The sequence below is a fragment of the Ovis canadensis genome, chromosome 13 (genome assembly GCF_042477335.2).
Source record: "Ovis canadensis isolate MfBH-ARS-UI-01 breed Bighorn chromosome 13, ARS-UI_OviCan_v2, whole genome shotgun sequence".
Taxonomy (NCBI): domain Eukaryota; kingdom Metazoa; phylum Chordata; class Mammalia; order Artiodactyla; family Bovidae; genus Ovis; species Ovis canadensis.
The window spans coordinates 75,745,516-75,759,158 of NC_091257.1; the positions used below are offsets into that span (position 1 = coordinate 75,745,516).

Below are 13,643 nucleotides of genomic sequence, written 5' to 3' on the forward strand. Positions count from 1 at the left end.
GTGACATTGGAGCTGAGACCAAAGGAAGTGAGAGAGTAAGCCAGTGGTATCTGGGAGAAGAGCATTTCAAGCAGCGTGAACAGCATGTGCAAAGGGCCTCTGGTGGATGTGTGCTTGGCAGTTTTGAGGAACAGCAAGGAAGCCAGTGTGGAGTGTGGTGGGAGAAGGGAAAAGTGGCAGGAGATGAGCCCCAGGGTAGGCCACAGGCCAGATCCCACAGGGTTTCACAGGCCATGATGAGGATTTTCTTTGGCTTTTAGTCTGAATGAGATGGGATCCACTGGAGAGTTTTGAGCAGAGTTCAGTATATAGTCCGATCTATAGTTGAAACAGATTTCTTTGATGGCTTTGTGGATAACAAGCCTTTGTGATTAGGGCAAAGCAAGTTCAGTGAAATGGCTGGTGCAGAATACCAGGCAAGAAATGGTGGGCGTCTGGACCAGGAGAGTGGCCTTGGACAAGGTGAGAGGTAATAGGATATAGGACACACCGTGAAGATAAAACCAATGGTCTATAAGGATAAGGAAGCTGTGAAGAAAAGAAGAGTCAAGGATGACCCAGAGGTTGTTGTGCTTAGTTGCTCAGTCATGTCTGACTCTGTGCAACCCCATGGTCTGTAGGTTGCTGGCCTATTAGCTATATAAGATGTTGTGAAGATGTAGGTGGAGCAGCGGGCTTGGCCAGATTGTGGAAACTAGACTTCATTTTTACATATACTAAGTTTCAGATGCCAATTAGGTATCCCAGGGGAGATGACAAAAAAGCAGGTAGACATACTGATTCTAACAGTGTTGGGCTGGAGACATAGGCTTGAGGCTCTACAGTTCTGATAAAAAGAATTCTAAGATGGCTCCCAAAATTCCTCTCTCCCCTCTGTGTGTGCCTAACACAAACTCTTCCTCCCAGTGTGGGTGAGACCAAGGAGCATGATAGATGTTGTTATTGTGATTGCTGTTCAGGTGTTCAGTCCAACTCTTTGTGACCCCATGGAGCGCAGACCAGGCTTCCTTGTCCTACACCATCTTGGGGTGTTTGCTAAAACTCATGTCCATTGAGTCGGTGACGCCATCCAACCATCTCGTCCTCTGTCGGCCCCTTCTCCTCCTGTCCTCAATCTTTCCCAGCATCAGGATCTTTTCCAATGAGTCGGTTCCTCCCATCGGGTGGCCAAAGGATTGGAGCTTCAGCACCAGTCCTAATCAGCATTATTTTGATTAAGTTACATTATTGGCAAAGGTGAAGGAATTTCATAAATGTGATCCAAATAAATGTGATTAAATTAGTCAAAATTTATTGAATCAAAAGGGCCATTTCCTTTGGTGAGCCCTTTTAAAGCCCTCTTCTTTGAGCCAAGGGACTTGAAGCTGCAGAGATTCTCTTGCTGGCCTTGACAAAATAAGCCACCATGCTGAGAGGGGGCCTGTGAGGAAAGAAACTGTGAGTGGCTTTTAGGAATCCAGAATGGCACCAGCTGACAGGAAGAAAACGGGCCTCAGTTCTTTAACCACAAGGAACTGAGTTCTGCCCACTGCCACGTGATTTTTGGAAGAGGACACTGAGCTCCAGAAGAGAGCACAGCTCAGCCAACAGCTGGACTGCAACCTTGAGATCTTGAGCAGAGAACCCAGCTAAGGACTCCAGGCCCATGGAGATTATGAAATAAGAAATGCATGTTGTTTTAAGCCATCAACTTTGTTGCATTTTGTTACATTGGAACAGATGGTCAATACATCAGCCTATAGGCGTTTTTAAAGCCCTGGAACCAAACAGTTCAAACAGCCTATGCCAGGAACCTGACCCAGAGCTGTATCAGAGAGCGTGAATGGAGGATTGGAGTGGGTGGGACACACCCCGCCAACCGCCCACCAATGCTTCCTATTTCTTTCAGCCACTAGGTGTCCCCAGAGTCCACATAAGCAGGTATACCTGCACCTTTCACAGGTCAGAATCCATTTCCTTCTGAAATGGAAGGAACCAAAACAATGATCTCTCTTCTATTCCTAGTTCCCTCTCCCCCGCATCACCCTGGGAGCAGCAGGGAGGGAGAGTGGGGGTAGGACTAAGGCCTCCGAAGGGGAGGCGGCTGGCCCAAGGCCCGCAGTGCTCTAGCACCATCTCTGGCTTGGGGTTTTATACACTCCCTGCCCTGCCCCCTCCCAGGGCATTGTGAAGGGCAAATAGACCGTTAGCCTCTCTCTCTCCAGCCTAGGCCAGGGGAGGGACTGCAAATGAGAACACCACCAGCAGAGGACTCTGGAGTGACTTGTAGGCTGAAGCTGGGGTTTCTAATTGACGCCGACAGGAAAGAGTGAAATGTGTGCAGCCCCAGGGTGGGGAGACAGTTGAACTCCTCCTGATGGGGTGGGCATCAAAGGTGCCCAGCTCAGCTGCAGTTGCTGGGCCAGTGACCCTATTCCCTTTGTCCTGTCCCTTCCACCCTCTGTTGCAGACTGGGTTTTCCAGAAGCAGACACTGAGACTAAGTTTCAGGTGCAAGATATTTATTAGGGATAAAGACCTGTGAAAAGAAGAGGGTGGAGGCAGGATTGGGTACAGGAGGTCAAACTGTGCTGCCAGCGTGGACAAGCCCAAGCCTCCCTGAAGGGGCCCTAGGATGAGTACCCCAGGGTGCAGGGCAGGGCAGATACTGTGTCTGTCCCACCTGAAGGTTGGAACTTAAGTGGCAGGGATTTATACTTGCATACATTCAGACACCAGATGCAGGCTGCCCTGGGGTGAATCAGTTCTCTTCCTCACCTTTTCTTTCTTAAAGGTTTTGTTTTGGTTTGTGGCCATCTTGTTTTCAATCACAGACTATGAGGAAGCATTCACTATAATTCCTGTACTCCCAGACCCCTTCTGTAGATGCCCAGACCTCCCAAACCTGCTCTAGTCCTCTTTTAAAACATCCATGGTATTCCAGTCCCAAATACCCTAAATGAGGTCTGAACACTTGGCCTTGGTTCTTACTGGGCAAACACACTTTGTCCAACCTAAGGAATTCACTGGATCTGGTAGAGGAAGAATAAGGGGGACAGGGGTCAGTGGGACAAAAGTTTTGAAAAGCCTTGGTCTCAGTTCCCAAAACACACTGGTAAGAATCTCAAGGACTGGAATCATCACGGCTTCTGCTGCTCTTCTTCAATCATCCAGTACATCTACATGAGGGGCCAGTTACATGCTAGGCGTGAGGACCAGCCCCACAGCTCCAGACCCCGAGCTACCAGCTTAACACTATCTGCAGATTCAAGCTGGGAGAGGCAGCACCCTAAAATAGCACTTCACTAGGAGACAGAAGCCAAAATTTAGGGCCCTGTCTCTGACCCAGGCTGTTTGAAGGCCCTTTACAAGTTGCTTCTGCACCTTTGCCCTAATATCCCTCCTCTGGACAGTGGAGTAATACAATTTATGGAGCACCATGTTAAATGCCTCTCAACTCAAACTTTACTCTGAAGCAGGTGCTATTATCATCCCCATGTCACATAAATGGAAAAAAGAGTCAGGGTAAAGTTAATGTGCTCAGGGGCACACAGGTGCTCAGCAGTGGTATCAGGCTTTGGGCCCAGACATTGTGGCTCAACCCTGATCCTTTTTTTAAATTTTTAATTGAAAAATAATTGCTTTTACAGTATTGTGTTGGTTTCTAACAAATATCAACATGAGTCAGCCATGGTCAACCCTGATTCTTAATCTTCATTAAGGTCAGGGTCAAACTGATGCCCTTGGAACCAGGTGTGCCTACACAAGTGTTTCACTTGGTCCCTAAGGATTTAAAAAATATATTTGAACCAACTTTCATTTTGAAATTGAGATGTTCACAGAAAATCCAGATTTACATCTTCGCTTGAAAAATTTAGCCCCCTGGGCACAGTGGGCTGCACTCCCACAGGGTCACAACTGGCAGGAGGTGAGCCATTGCTCCCCTTGAAGTGGGTCATGAAGCCAGTGTCCACCCAGACTCTCATTCATTCATGTCACCTGCCTGGCCTCTGTAGGGACAAGCCTGCCATCCTTAATGAAGACCAGGAGTCCTGAGATGGGGGGAGCAGAGAGACCTAGAGGGGCCAGGTGCCTCCTTGCCTGGAACCTCGAGCTCTTCCTGCATGGTGCTAAGTCACAGGGACTTGAATCTGTCAGACTGTTTGGGGAGGGTTGAGGAAAGGCAAAGACATGTAGAACCACAGGGCGAGATGGGGCAAATACACTTTATTCAGTCCTGGCGTAAGTCCTGCTGTGGGTGCCAGTGCCCCAGATCAGAGGGACCCCTCCCCTCAGCTACGAGACTAGTTCTCCAAGACCACAGACAGTGACATCTCTTCACTCACATGACGTTTTCTGGGATTTTTCATTGTCTTTTTTTTTGTTGTTATTTTTCTTTAAAAAAAAAAGAGAGAGAGAGAGAGAGAGAGAAAGAGCGCGCGCAAAAAGGCCCAGAGCCGGAGCACCAAGCTTAAAGGAGGCAGCTGGTGGCTTTGTCAGCGACGGGAACGCGTGGGGCAGAGCCCTGCAGAGACCCTGGGCAGGGGTCCCGGAGGACTCTGGGACCGTTTGTTCCTGAGATTTGTGTGTGTGAATGAGAGTGTGTGCACACCCGGGAGGGTGAACACACGCCGGTGAGATACAGGTAGTGAGGGTAAAGGGGGCATGGGGAGGCCGGAGGGGCGGAGCTTGAGCGGGGAGTTGGAGGGAGAGAGTAACAGCATCAGGGGCAGGGTTTCCCAAGGGCACCCCAAACTGGACAGAGTAGCAGCTGGGCGCCAACAGGACACCACTACTCTGAACCTCCCTTCAGTCTCACTGGCCCAGGTGATGGTCTCTCAAGCCAGCTGCTGAGAAGGGGGGTCTTTTCTTGCTTCTTCATCTGCTATCATGCCTCAGTCTCAACCCCCTAGTTGAGTACCGACGTGTTTGTTTCTCCCACTGAATACTGTCACTGTAGGCAAAGGGATCTGGATGACAGGTAGGGGCGGTGGGCTTAGGAGGGAGTCCAGGCTGGGAGTGTGCCCTGAGGTGATAAGGGCACTTGGGGAGGGGGTGGGGCGGACAAAAGGACCCTGTCCCCACACAAACGACTACATGTCTTGATTCTGAGTTTTCTTTTTCTCTCCTGAAGGATTTCCAGAGAAAAACCCTGCCCCCCAATTCCCAGGTGGGGGAAAGAAAGGTTGGCTTCTTGGAACCAAGACAGGCTGTTGAGGCAGTCAAGCAGTCGGTGTGGGGGGTGGGGGGCTGTGGGGGTGCATATGGGCTGGGCGACCCCGTAAGGGGAAAGGGGCTATGCCACTTGGGAGTTCCAAGCTCCACACCAACCCTTCCGGGCTGGCTAGTCTTTCTCCCCCTTCCGACTGCTCCTCCCATTTAAGGCAGTGACGCCCCGTCGGGTTGAACGGAAGCCGTGGCTCCTGGATCAAACGATTTCTCAGGATCGCTCTATATCCGCCCCCCTTCTTCCCAGAGCGGCTGACCGAGGCTAGTGGTTCAGCAGGGACCAGCCCCCTCCTCCCAAGAAGCATTAGGCATGCGCAAGAAGGGGGCGGGGTCCCAGTGCTCCCGGGGGAAAAGGAGCGTGCCCCTCCCCCTCCCGGGAGGGAAGGGCAAGGGAGGAGGGCGCAGGGCCGCCCAGCTGCAGCGCCCCCCTAAACGAGACAGAAGGCGGGCTGGGAGCAGGCGGAGGGAGTCTAGAGCCAAGGGCAGGGGCGTGTCCTCCGGCCAAGAGGAGGGGCGTGTGCAAAATGGGGGAGGGGTACAGGTCTCTCGGAGAGGATGGGAGGTGTATCGGAGGGGGGGGCTGGCTGCTGGTGGCTCGCGGGAGGGGGCAAGATGGGGAAAGGCTCGGATGTCGGAGAAAGGGTGGGGGTTGGGCTGTCTTGGGGTGTGTCTGCGGGGGAAGGGCTTGTCTGGATTTGAAGGGGGATGGGCACGTCTAGGAGGGGGGAGGCTGTGCGGGAGATGGGGTGCCAGCCTCGGCCTCCGAGGGGCCCCAATACCTGATTCCTGTATGTAAACAGCTGGTTTGGGGGCGTGCGCGCCCCGCTGACGATGGGCTCAGTAGGTGAAAACCAGGTCGGCGATGCTAGACGGGCGCCAGTCCCCTGCGATCATCTCGGTAACCTCGGGGGTGCAGTAGTCCGGGAACTCGAAGTGCGACGTGCCCGAGGGGGGCGGCAGGTCCGGATCGCGGTCCAGGGCGCTGCAGTCCAGGCCCGCGGGGCCGGGGGGCCCCCTGGACAGAAAGCCCAACGGCTCCTCCCCCGACGCCACCTTCTCCTCTTCGCCTTCCTCGGCCGCCGCCGCCTCCTCCTCCTCTTCCTCCGGCTCCTCGTCCTCCGACGGAGTTGGGGAGGCGGCGGTGACAGCCGCCCCCTCGCCCGACGGCCCTTGGGCACGCTCGGCTGGTCCTCTGGCGGCCCGCCCCGCCGGGACCATCCTCCACAGCTCGCGTCCGGGGGTCTCCACCAGGCGCACTTCCAGCAGCTCCTCGTCGTCGTCGTCGTCGTCGTCCTCGGGCGCCGCCGCGCCGCCCCCTAAAGGCCCTCCCGCCGCTCGGCGGCCCCCGCGGCCAGGCAGTTGCGGCCCGGGCTTGAGCCTGCTACCGCCGCCGCCGCCGCCGGGGGGGCGGGGCCGCGCCTTGGCGGGCGCCCCCTTGCTCTTTTTGCGCGGCCGGTACTTGTAGTCCGGGTAGTCCGCCATGTGCTTGAGGCGCAGCCGCTCCGCCTCCCGCACGAACGGGATCTTCTCCGAGTCCTGCAGCAGCTGCCAGCGGCGGCCCAGGCGCTTGGAGATCTCGGCGTTGTGCATGTCGGGCCACTGGTCCATGATCTTCCGCCGTTCGTGCTGCGACCACACCATGAACGCGTTCATCGGTCTCTTAATGTGGCCGCTCGGGGTCTTGCACCAGCCGGGCTCACGCGCCCCCTCCTCGGCCGGCCCGGGCCCCGGGGGCGGTGGCCCGCCGTCCCGCTTGGCCCTCGCGCCCCGCTGCTGCACCATCGCGCCTGGGCCCGGGGCCGCTAGACGCCGCCGGGGGCCGTCCGCATCCTCCGCGGCTGGGGGTGGGGGAGGAGGCAGCAGCGACGGAGGGGCGGCCCCGCCCCGCAGCTCAGCCCGGCCCCCGCGAGCTAGGGAGCGAAGAGCTGGGCGCTCCGGCCCAACGGACGGCGGGGGGGAGAAGGTCAGCGGCGCGGTCTCAGGCGGGCTCAGCGCGCCCCCGCCGCCTCCGGCAAGTTGTGCCCCGCAGCGCGCCACACATTGTTTTGCGGGGGGCGGAGGAACGGCACCCCTCAGGCCCCGGCGGGCTCTTCTTGCAGCCTCCTGCTCGGCTGCGGCCCGCGCGCGCCGCTCCCCACCCTGCCGCCTTCCAGTGTCTTTCTCCCCGCGCGGCCCCGCCGGCGCGCGCGCCACCCCTCCCCCTCGCCGTCTGCGGGCCGCTGCGGCGCGCGCGGGGCCGCCCCGTGTAAACACCGAGGTGCCAGCTCGGGCTACGGCCGGGCCACGCCTCGCGCTCGGGCTGCGCGTCACCCGTTGCTGGGCAGAGAACCTGGTATTTGCATCTCCCAATCGCTGGCTGCCGAAGCGGGGCGGGGCTCGGGCTGCCAGGCTGGGCGGTCTGGTGGCTGGGATTGGGGGTGTCGGATGAAGTCGGTTTCTTTTCTTAGGCTGGGGACTAGCGGGAGGGTGAGGGGACGCCGAGCAGGCTTCCCATCTGGCTCCCAAAGTCAGTCCCCGCCCCGCGTTGCCTTTGAAATTTTAGCTTACTCAGTGACACCTGCCGCCAGGTAGGACCTCGGCTCCCTCCTTTTTAGGGGGCGTCTTTTTGAACCGTCCCAGAGCAGAAGGTGAGGAGACGTAGGCTCAGGAAAGCTCTTTAAGGGGACAACCTCATCGTGTCATTGATGTAACCCTTGCCTAGTATCCAGCCACATAGGGGCTCAACAAATGTTTTGGGTCCGATGAACCAAACCTCTTCACATTTTTCTCCTCCTTTGAGGCACCACGCGAGTCCTGAGAAAGAAGGGCACATGCCGACCACTTTCCAGGTGCAAAACACCAAAGATCTGCAGATTAGGACTCATCCTAGGCTCGCGGTCCCAGCTCTCTCTTCCCTGCACAGCGCACGAAGGGGCCGGGACACCTCGCCTACCAACTGAGGGTCCTGAGTAGGGCGAACTTCCCGCTTTTCACAGTTCTTAGGCGAGGTTTGAAGATACGTGGGTGCCCCATTCTCAGGTCCCACATCCACATCGCGGCCAGCCCGGTGCCAGACTGGGGCGCGATTGCCCCTCCCGAGTCTGGAAAAGCGTGCGCGGGCACGGGGGCGGAGCCCGGCCAAGGGGCGTGTACGAGGCGCACGCTCGAGGCGCGTGGCGGGGAGGGGCTGCGCGCTCCCATCTCACCACGTGTGAGCTAGCTCGGGCACTGCGGGGCGTGTGCTGCCCCTGGGGGAGGTCACCTTCACCGCGCGCACGTGGGCCCGGCGATGGGATGGGGCGCTGCAGCGTCGCTCCACGGAGTCGAGAGCTGGGAGGGGTCGGGGTGAGGGTCTGTAGGGTAGCATTTTGCTGGGGGCATAGTGGGCAGTATCCAGGCTGGAAGGTGCGGGTCTCAGGCTGTAGACCTCACCCACCCCTGGACGGGCGGGGGCTGAGAGCGCAGCCGGAAAGTCTAGGGTGGGGAGGAAGGGTCGGGGTGCGGCCCCGCAGATGCTGGGGGGCGGGGTGATGCTCTGGGTGCCCGGGAGGGAAACTGGAGCTTCGGTGGCGGGAGGGGGCGACTCTTAAAGGCACAGGGCACTCGGAAGGGAAAGGTTCTACACCCAGCCAAACTGTTCTTCCGGCCTTTTATTGGAAGCTGAGATCTGATGATCCCCGAGTTTAAACCTTCACAACGGTAGCCTGGACGGTTCAATGCTCGATGGAGTCAGGATTCCTGTATTCATATCTCAATGCCTCCTTTTGCTTGCCCTTAAAATAGAAAAAAGCAGTTTCTTCCTCATATGGTTATTTTACAGATTAACTGGGATATAGATATTAGAATTTCAAGTACTTGTCTCCTGAATATTCCTCAAACACAGAAGGCTTGGACCAACCTCAGGGCCTTTATAGACGCTGTCTCTTCAGCCTAGAAAATTCTCCCCCATCCCCACATGGCTGGTCCATCTCATTCTAGCCTCAGTTCACACTGACTCTGGAGATGGCCTGCCCTGACCACTCTCTGCTGTTGCCCACCCATTCCCGTGTCTCAGCTACACAGAATTGTAGGTCTGTGACAGTTTTATCATTTCCCATGATTGGTTCGGGTCATGGTTGTATATACTTATTTGTATATAATACAGTAAAACCTGGTGACATCAGCAGCTCAACACAAGAACTGGAACATGGATAACAACCTACCTTCTATGAACTCCTTTCCCATCCCATCCCCTGCTTCTTCTCACCTGATGTAATGTTTATCCTAAATCTTCTCGTATACTTAAAAAAAGATGAGCAGCTTTATTAAGATATAATTTATATACTAGACTATTTACTCATTTAAAATATACAATTCAATGAGATATTAATTGAGCTATGCATCCATCACCACAATCAGTTTTAGAGTATTTTCATCATTCCCCAAAGAAACTCTACTCATTAACTCCTCCATCTCTTCCTCTTCTGTAACCCCCAGCTCTAGGCAACCATAAATCTACTTTCTGTCTCAATAGATTTGCTGCCCCATTTTACATTCCTATCAGCAGTGTATGAGGGTTTCAATTTCTCCTTTCTCTTTTTAAAATGTTTTCTTAAAAATACATTATCTTGCCTTTAGTTTTAGCATAAAGGTATGCTGTATGTAATGCAGGAGACCTGGGTTGGGAAGATCCCCTGGAGAAGGGTAAGGCTACCCACTCCAGCATTCTGGCCTGGAGAATTCCATGGACTGTATAGTCCATGGGGTCGCAAAGAGTCAGACATGACTGAGCAATTTTCCCATGCTGTATGTAATACTCTGCTATTTACTTTCTAATTATTATAGTGGTAAGATTCATCTGAATGATTGTACCTGTGTAGGGTTCATTCATTTTTCCATTGCAGGGATGTACTACAATTTTTCTATCTAGTGTCCTATTCCTGGACATTTGTGTTATTGCCAGGTTTTTGGTCTTAGGAAGAATGTTCCTGTTAACAATCCTAAATGTGTTCCTGGTGTTCAAGTGCTGGAAGGTCTCCCAGGTATCTTATGGGAAGTGTGGTGGCTGCCTCTGAGATATATGAATGCTGTACCAGATTACTTTTCCACCAACAACATAGAAGAGATCCTCTTCATCTGGACATCTTGTCCAAAGTTTGGTATTGTTAGACTCTTTAATTTTTGCTTGCATTATTCTAACTCCTCACCCTTTCTCTTTGCTTTATACCACTCACCACATTTCAGAATATTTTATTTGTTCAATTGTTTTTTGCCCATCTCCCCTCCACTGGACTGCCAGCTCCAAGAGAGCAGAGATTTTTGTCTTTTGTTTCCTGCTCTGTCCCTAGGAGAGTGCCTGGTGCACAGTAGGTACTCAATACATATTTATTAAATGAATCACAGTCAGTGGTCAGATTCCTCTGGGAGCCAAGGGAAGGAAGTGAAATTTTGAAACCCAAACCCCAAAACTCCTGGCTGCCACTGAGATGTGGTATTTATCTGTGCACACAGATTACCCTAAGTCATTTCACATAGGAGTCCCAGAGTCTAAACCTTGCAGGCCACAGGAGTTCAAGGTCGGGCTCACCACTGAACTGTTTAATCCAGACTGTGGCAGGTAGACGCTAAAATTCTCAGACAGGGTTTTCCCTGGTGGCTCAATGGTAAGAATCTACCTGCCAGTGCAGAAGACACGGGTTCGATTCCTGTCTGGGAAGATCCCGTGTGCTGAGGAGCAACTAAGTCCACGCACCACAGCTGTTGAGCCTGTGTTCCAGAGCCCGGGAACTGCAACTACTGAAGCCCCCAAGCCCTAGAGCCCTGGTCCATCCGAAGAAAAGCCACCGCAGTGAGAAGCTCCAGCACCACAACGAGAGAGTTGTCCCCACTCATGGCAACTAGAGAAAAGCCTGCACACAGCAATGAGGATGCAGTGCAGCCCCCCAAAAAATTATTCTTAAAAAAATCTTTAAAAAGATTCTCAGAGAGATGCTCACCACCACTGCCCTACTAGACTGCCATCATCTCTTATCTGGTACCTGTCCAGCCTCCTTTCTGGTCCCTGTAACCAGCATGTCTCCTTCGATTCAATTCTCCTCCCTGAAGCTAGAAGGATGTTGTTTTTCAGTCACAAAACTGCTTGTGCATCTTCCCTTCTTAAAACCCATCAGTGTTTTTCCCATTACTCTCAAGATAAACACTGGACTTTAACTTAGGCCAAGCATGATCTGACCCTTGCTCACCTATCTGACTCTCCTCTTTGAGTTTCTCAGTCTTGAGTCACTTTCAATTTGTGGAAAAGGCTGAGCTGACTCCCCACACAGGGTGCTAGGAAGTCCGTTCTCTCGCCTTTCCAGCACTCCTGCCTCGTGTCTGCCTCTTTAGAGCTCTCCTAACCCCATGTTCCTTTTCTTCAGAGCACCAGTGACCTGCCTAGCTCGTCTGATACTTTAACAGAAAATTTAAAAATTTAAAAAAAAAAATTTATTTGGCTATGCTGGGTCTTAGTTGTGGCGCACGGGCTCTTTGTTATGTGCCTGGGCTTTCTCTAGTTGTAGGAAGTGGGGACTCCTCTTTAGTTCGCGTGCTCAGGTTTGGGTTTTTATTTATTTACTTGTTGCCGCTTGTGGGCTCAGTAGTTGAGGTGCATGTCGTTGCCCCAAGGCATGTGAGATCTTAATTCCCTGACTAGGTATCGAACCGTGTCTCCTGTATTGCAAGATGTATCTTTTACCACTGGACCACAAGGCAAGTCCCAGAACAGATAATTTTTTAACACCCACTTTTGTTAAATGACAGTATTTTCAATAAGCATGAAACACAATGAATAATACTAATGGTAATGGCCAGATAAGAAATGTGGATGGTGAAAATATTCCTTTATTAAACTTTGTATATGTAGTCATGTCAGTAAAAGTAAATATTATAGTACAAAAAAAGGGAAAGAGTATTTGATCCATACTTTCCAATTACTTTATTTCCTTGCAAAGAAAAGAAAATAAAAAAATGTACCCACATAGCAGTCTGTTGCAATAATTCCATCCCATTAATTACATTAAAATTAAAAAATAAGAAAATACTTTAAAAATAAGAATCAACTTTAATGTTAAATATATGATTCAAATTTGGTAAAACATAATTTTTCTAAATAATAATATTGTATATATACTATTTTACTAAATAATAAAATTTGCAGTTACCACACACTGCAGTTCACTGTTTCACTGTTTTGAATTTTAAATACAAAAGCTTCAAGTGGTCACATAGAATGGCAGAATTGAAGCAACTCAAGTTCTGGTTCTTCAGCTTCCTAATCACTGGGCTATCATTGTTTATTTTCAATCTATTGTTTAAACATAGCCATATGTTGTACCAAAGGGGCTAGAGACACAAGTACTCAGGAAGCGAGCTTGAACAATTCTGGACTGTTATGAACTTATTCTCAAAACTAACACGTATAACTGGCTTGGTGTGTGTTAGGGGCTGAATGTATAGCTGGAAGTGTTGTGATATAAGTCCCTGGTGGGTGATACTGTCGACTAGTGTACAAGTGATTAAAATATGCCAATTCAAAGCTTATAAATATATCATTAGGACTCAGGTTAGACCAACTACTTGATTTTCAGGGAGGAATGTCTTAATCTGTGTCATGGTTTAGAATTGTGGGCACATGGTAATAATAAAATGCAGACAGACATTCAATCAGTTTTATTGTTTTCAGATTCTCTGCAGACAATACACCCTCTCATTGCCTGCAAGGTCCTACTTGGTACACCATGGTAGAGCAGGAGCTCCATGGGCTCAGAGGACCCACCTGATTTCCACTTTCCCCAGCACCTAGCACATCTTGGGACAGCGCAGCCTTGTTAATATCCATGCAGTGAAAGGAGGAAGGCGCCAACTCGACTGTGGGCATGGCTGTTACAGCACCATGCAACTTTCCCCACCCTGAGTCTAGTTCTAAAACATCAGTCTTTGAACTGGCATGGTCCTCAAAGACATTCATAATAAAGAGAGAAAGCAATAGGAACAAGGGAATTCATTTTTTGATTCATCTAAATGTCTTCTCTGAAAAATTCAACGATTATGATCATATGTGAATGTGTGTATATATTCCAGGGCTCTTTTACTGACTAACAGGAAAGAACTGCACATGGGAGAACTGCATTGCTCTCGAGCACTTAAATACAGCTCCTGCAAATTGAAATGTGCTCAGTACAAAACTATCACTGGTTTTCAGATAGCACAAAAAATGTAAACTATCATGTTAATATTTTTGAGATTATAACATTTTGGATATATTGGGTTAAATCAAATATATTAAAATTAATTTCACCTGTCTATTTATTTGTGGTTTTTCCTGGTTGCTCAGTGGTAAAGAATTTGCTTGCCATCACAGCTGACACAGGTTCAATCCTTGGGTTGGGAAGATCCCCTTGGAGAAGGAAATGGCAACCCACTCCAGTATTCCTGCCTGGA

The 13,643-nt window shown here is 51.5% G+C and overlaps 1 protein-coding gene across 1 annotated transcript; it reads right to left on the reverse strand.

Moving 5' to 3' along the window:
- Positions 1 to 2,483: 2,483 nt before the first annotated feature.
- Positions 2,484 to 7,487, reverse strand: SOX12 (SRY-box transcription factor 12). Its single transcript, XM_069546884.1, has one exon. It carries the CDS (start codon positions 6,987 to 6,989, stop codon positions 6,045 to 6,047), a length of 945 nt encoding a protein of 314 aa, XP_069402985.1. The 5' UTR covers positions 6,990 to 7,487; the 3' UTR covers positions 2,484 to 6,044.
- Positions 7,488 to 13,643: the final 6,156 nt, after the last annotated feature.

What these genes read in the sequence shown, in the direction of transcription:
- SOX12 (XM_069546884.1), bottom strand. Translation starts at nt 6,989, where the DNA reads ATGGTGCAGCAGCGGGGCGCGAGGGCCAAGCGGGACGGCGGGCCACCG.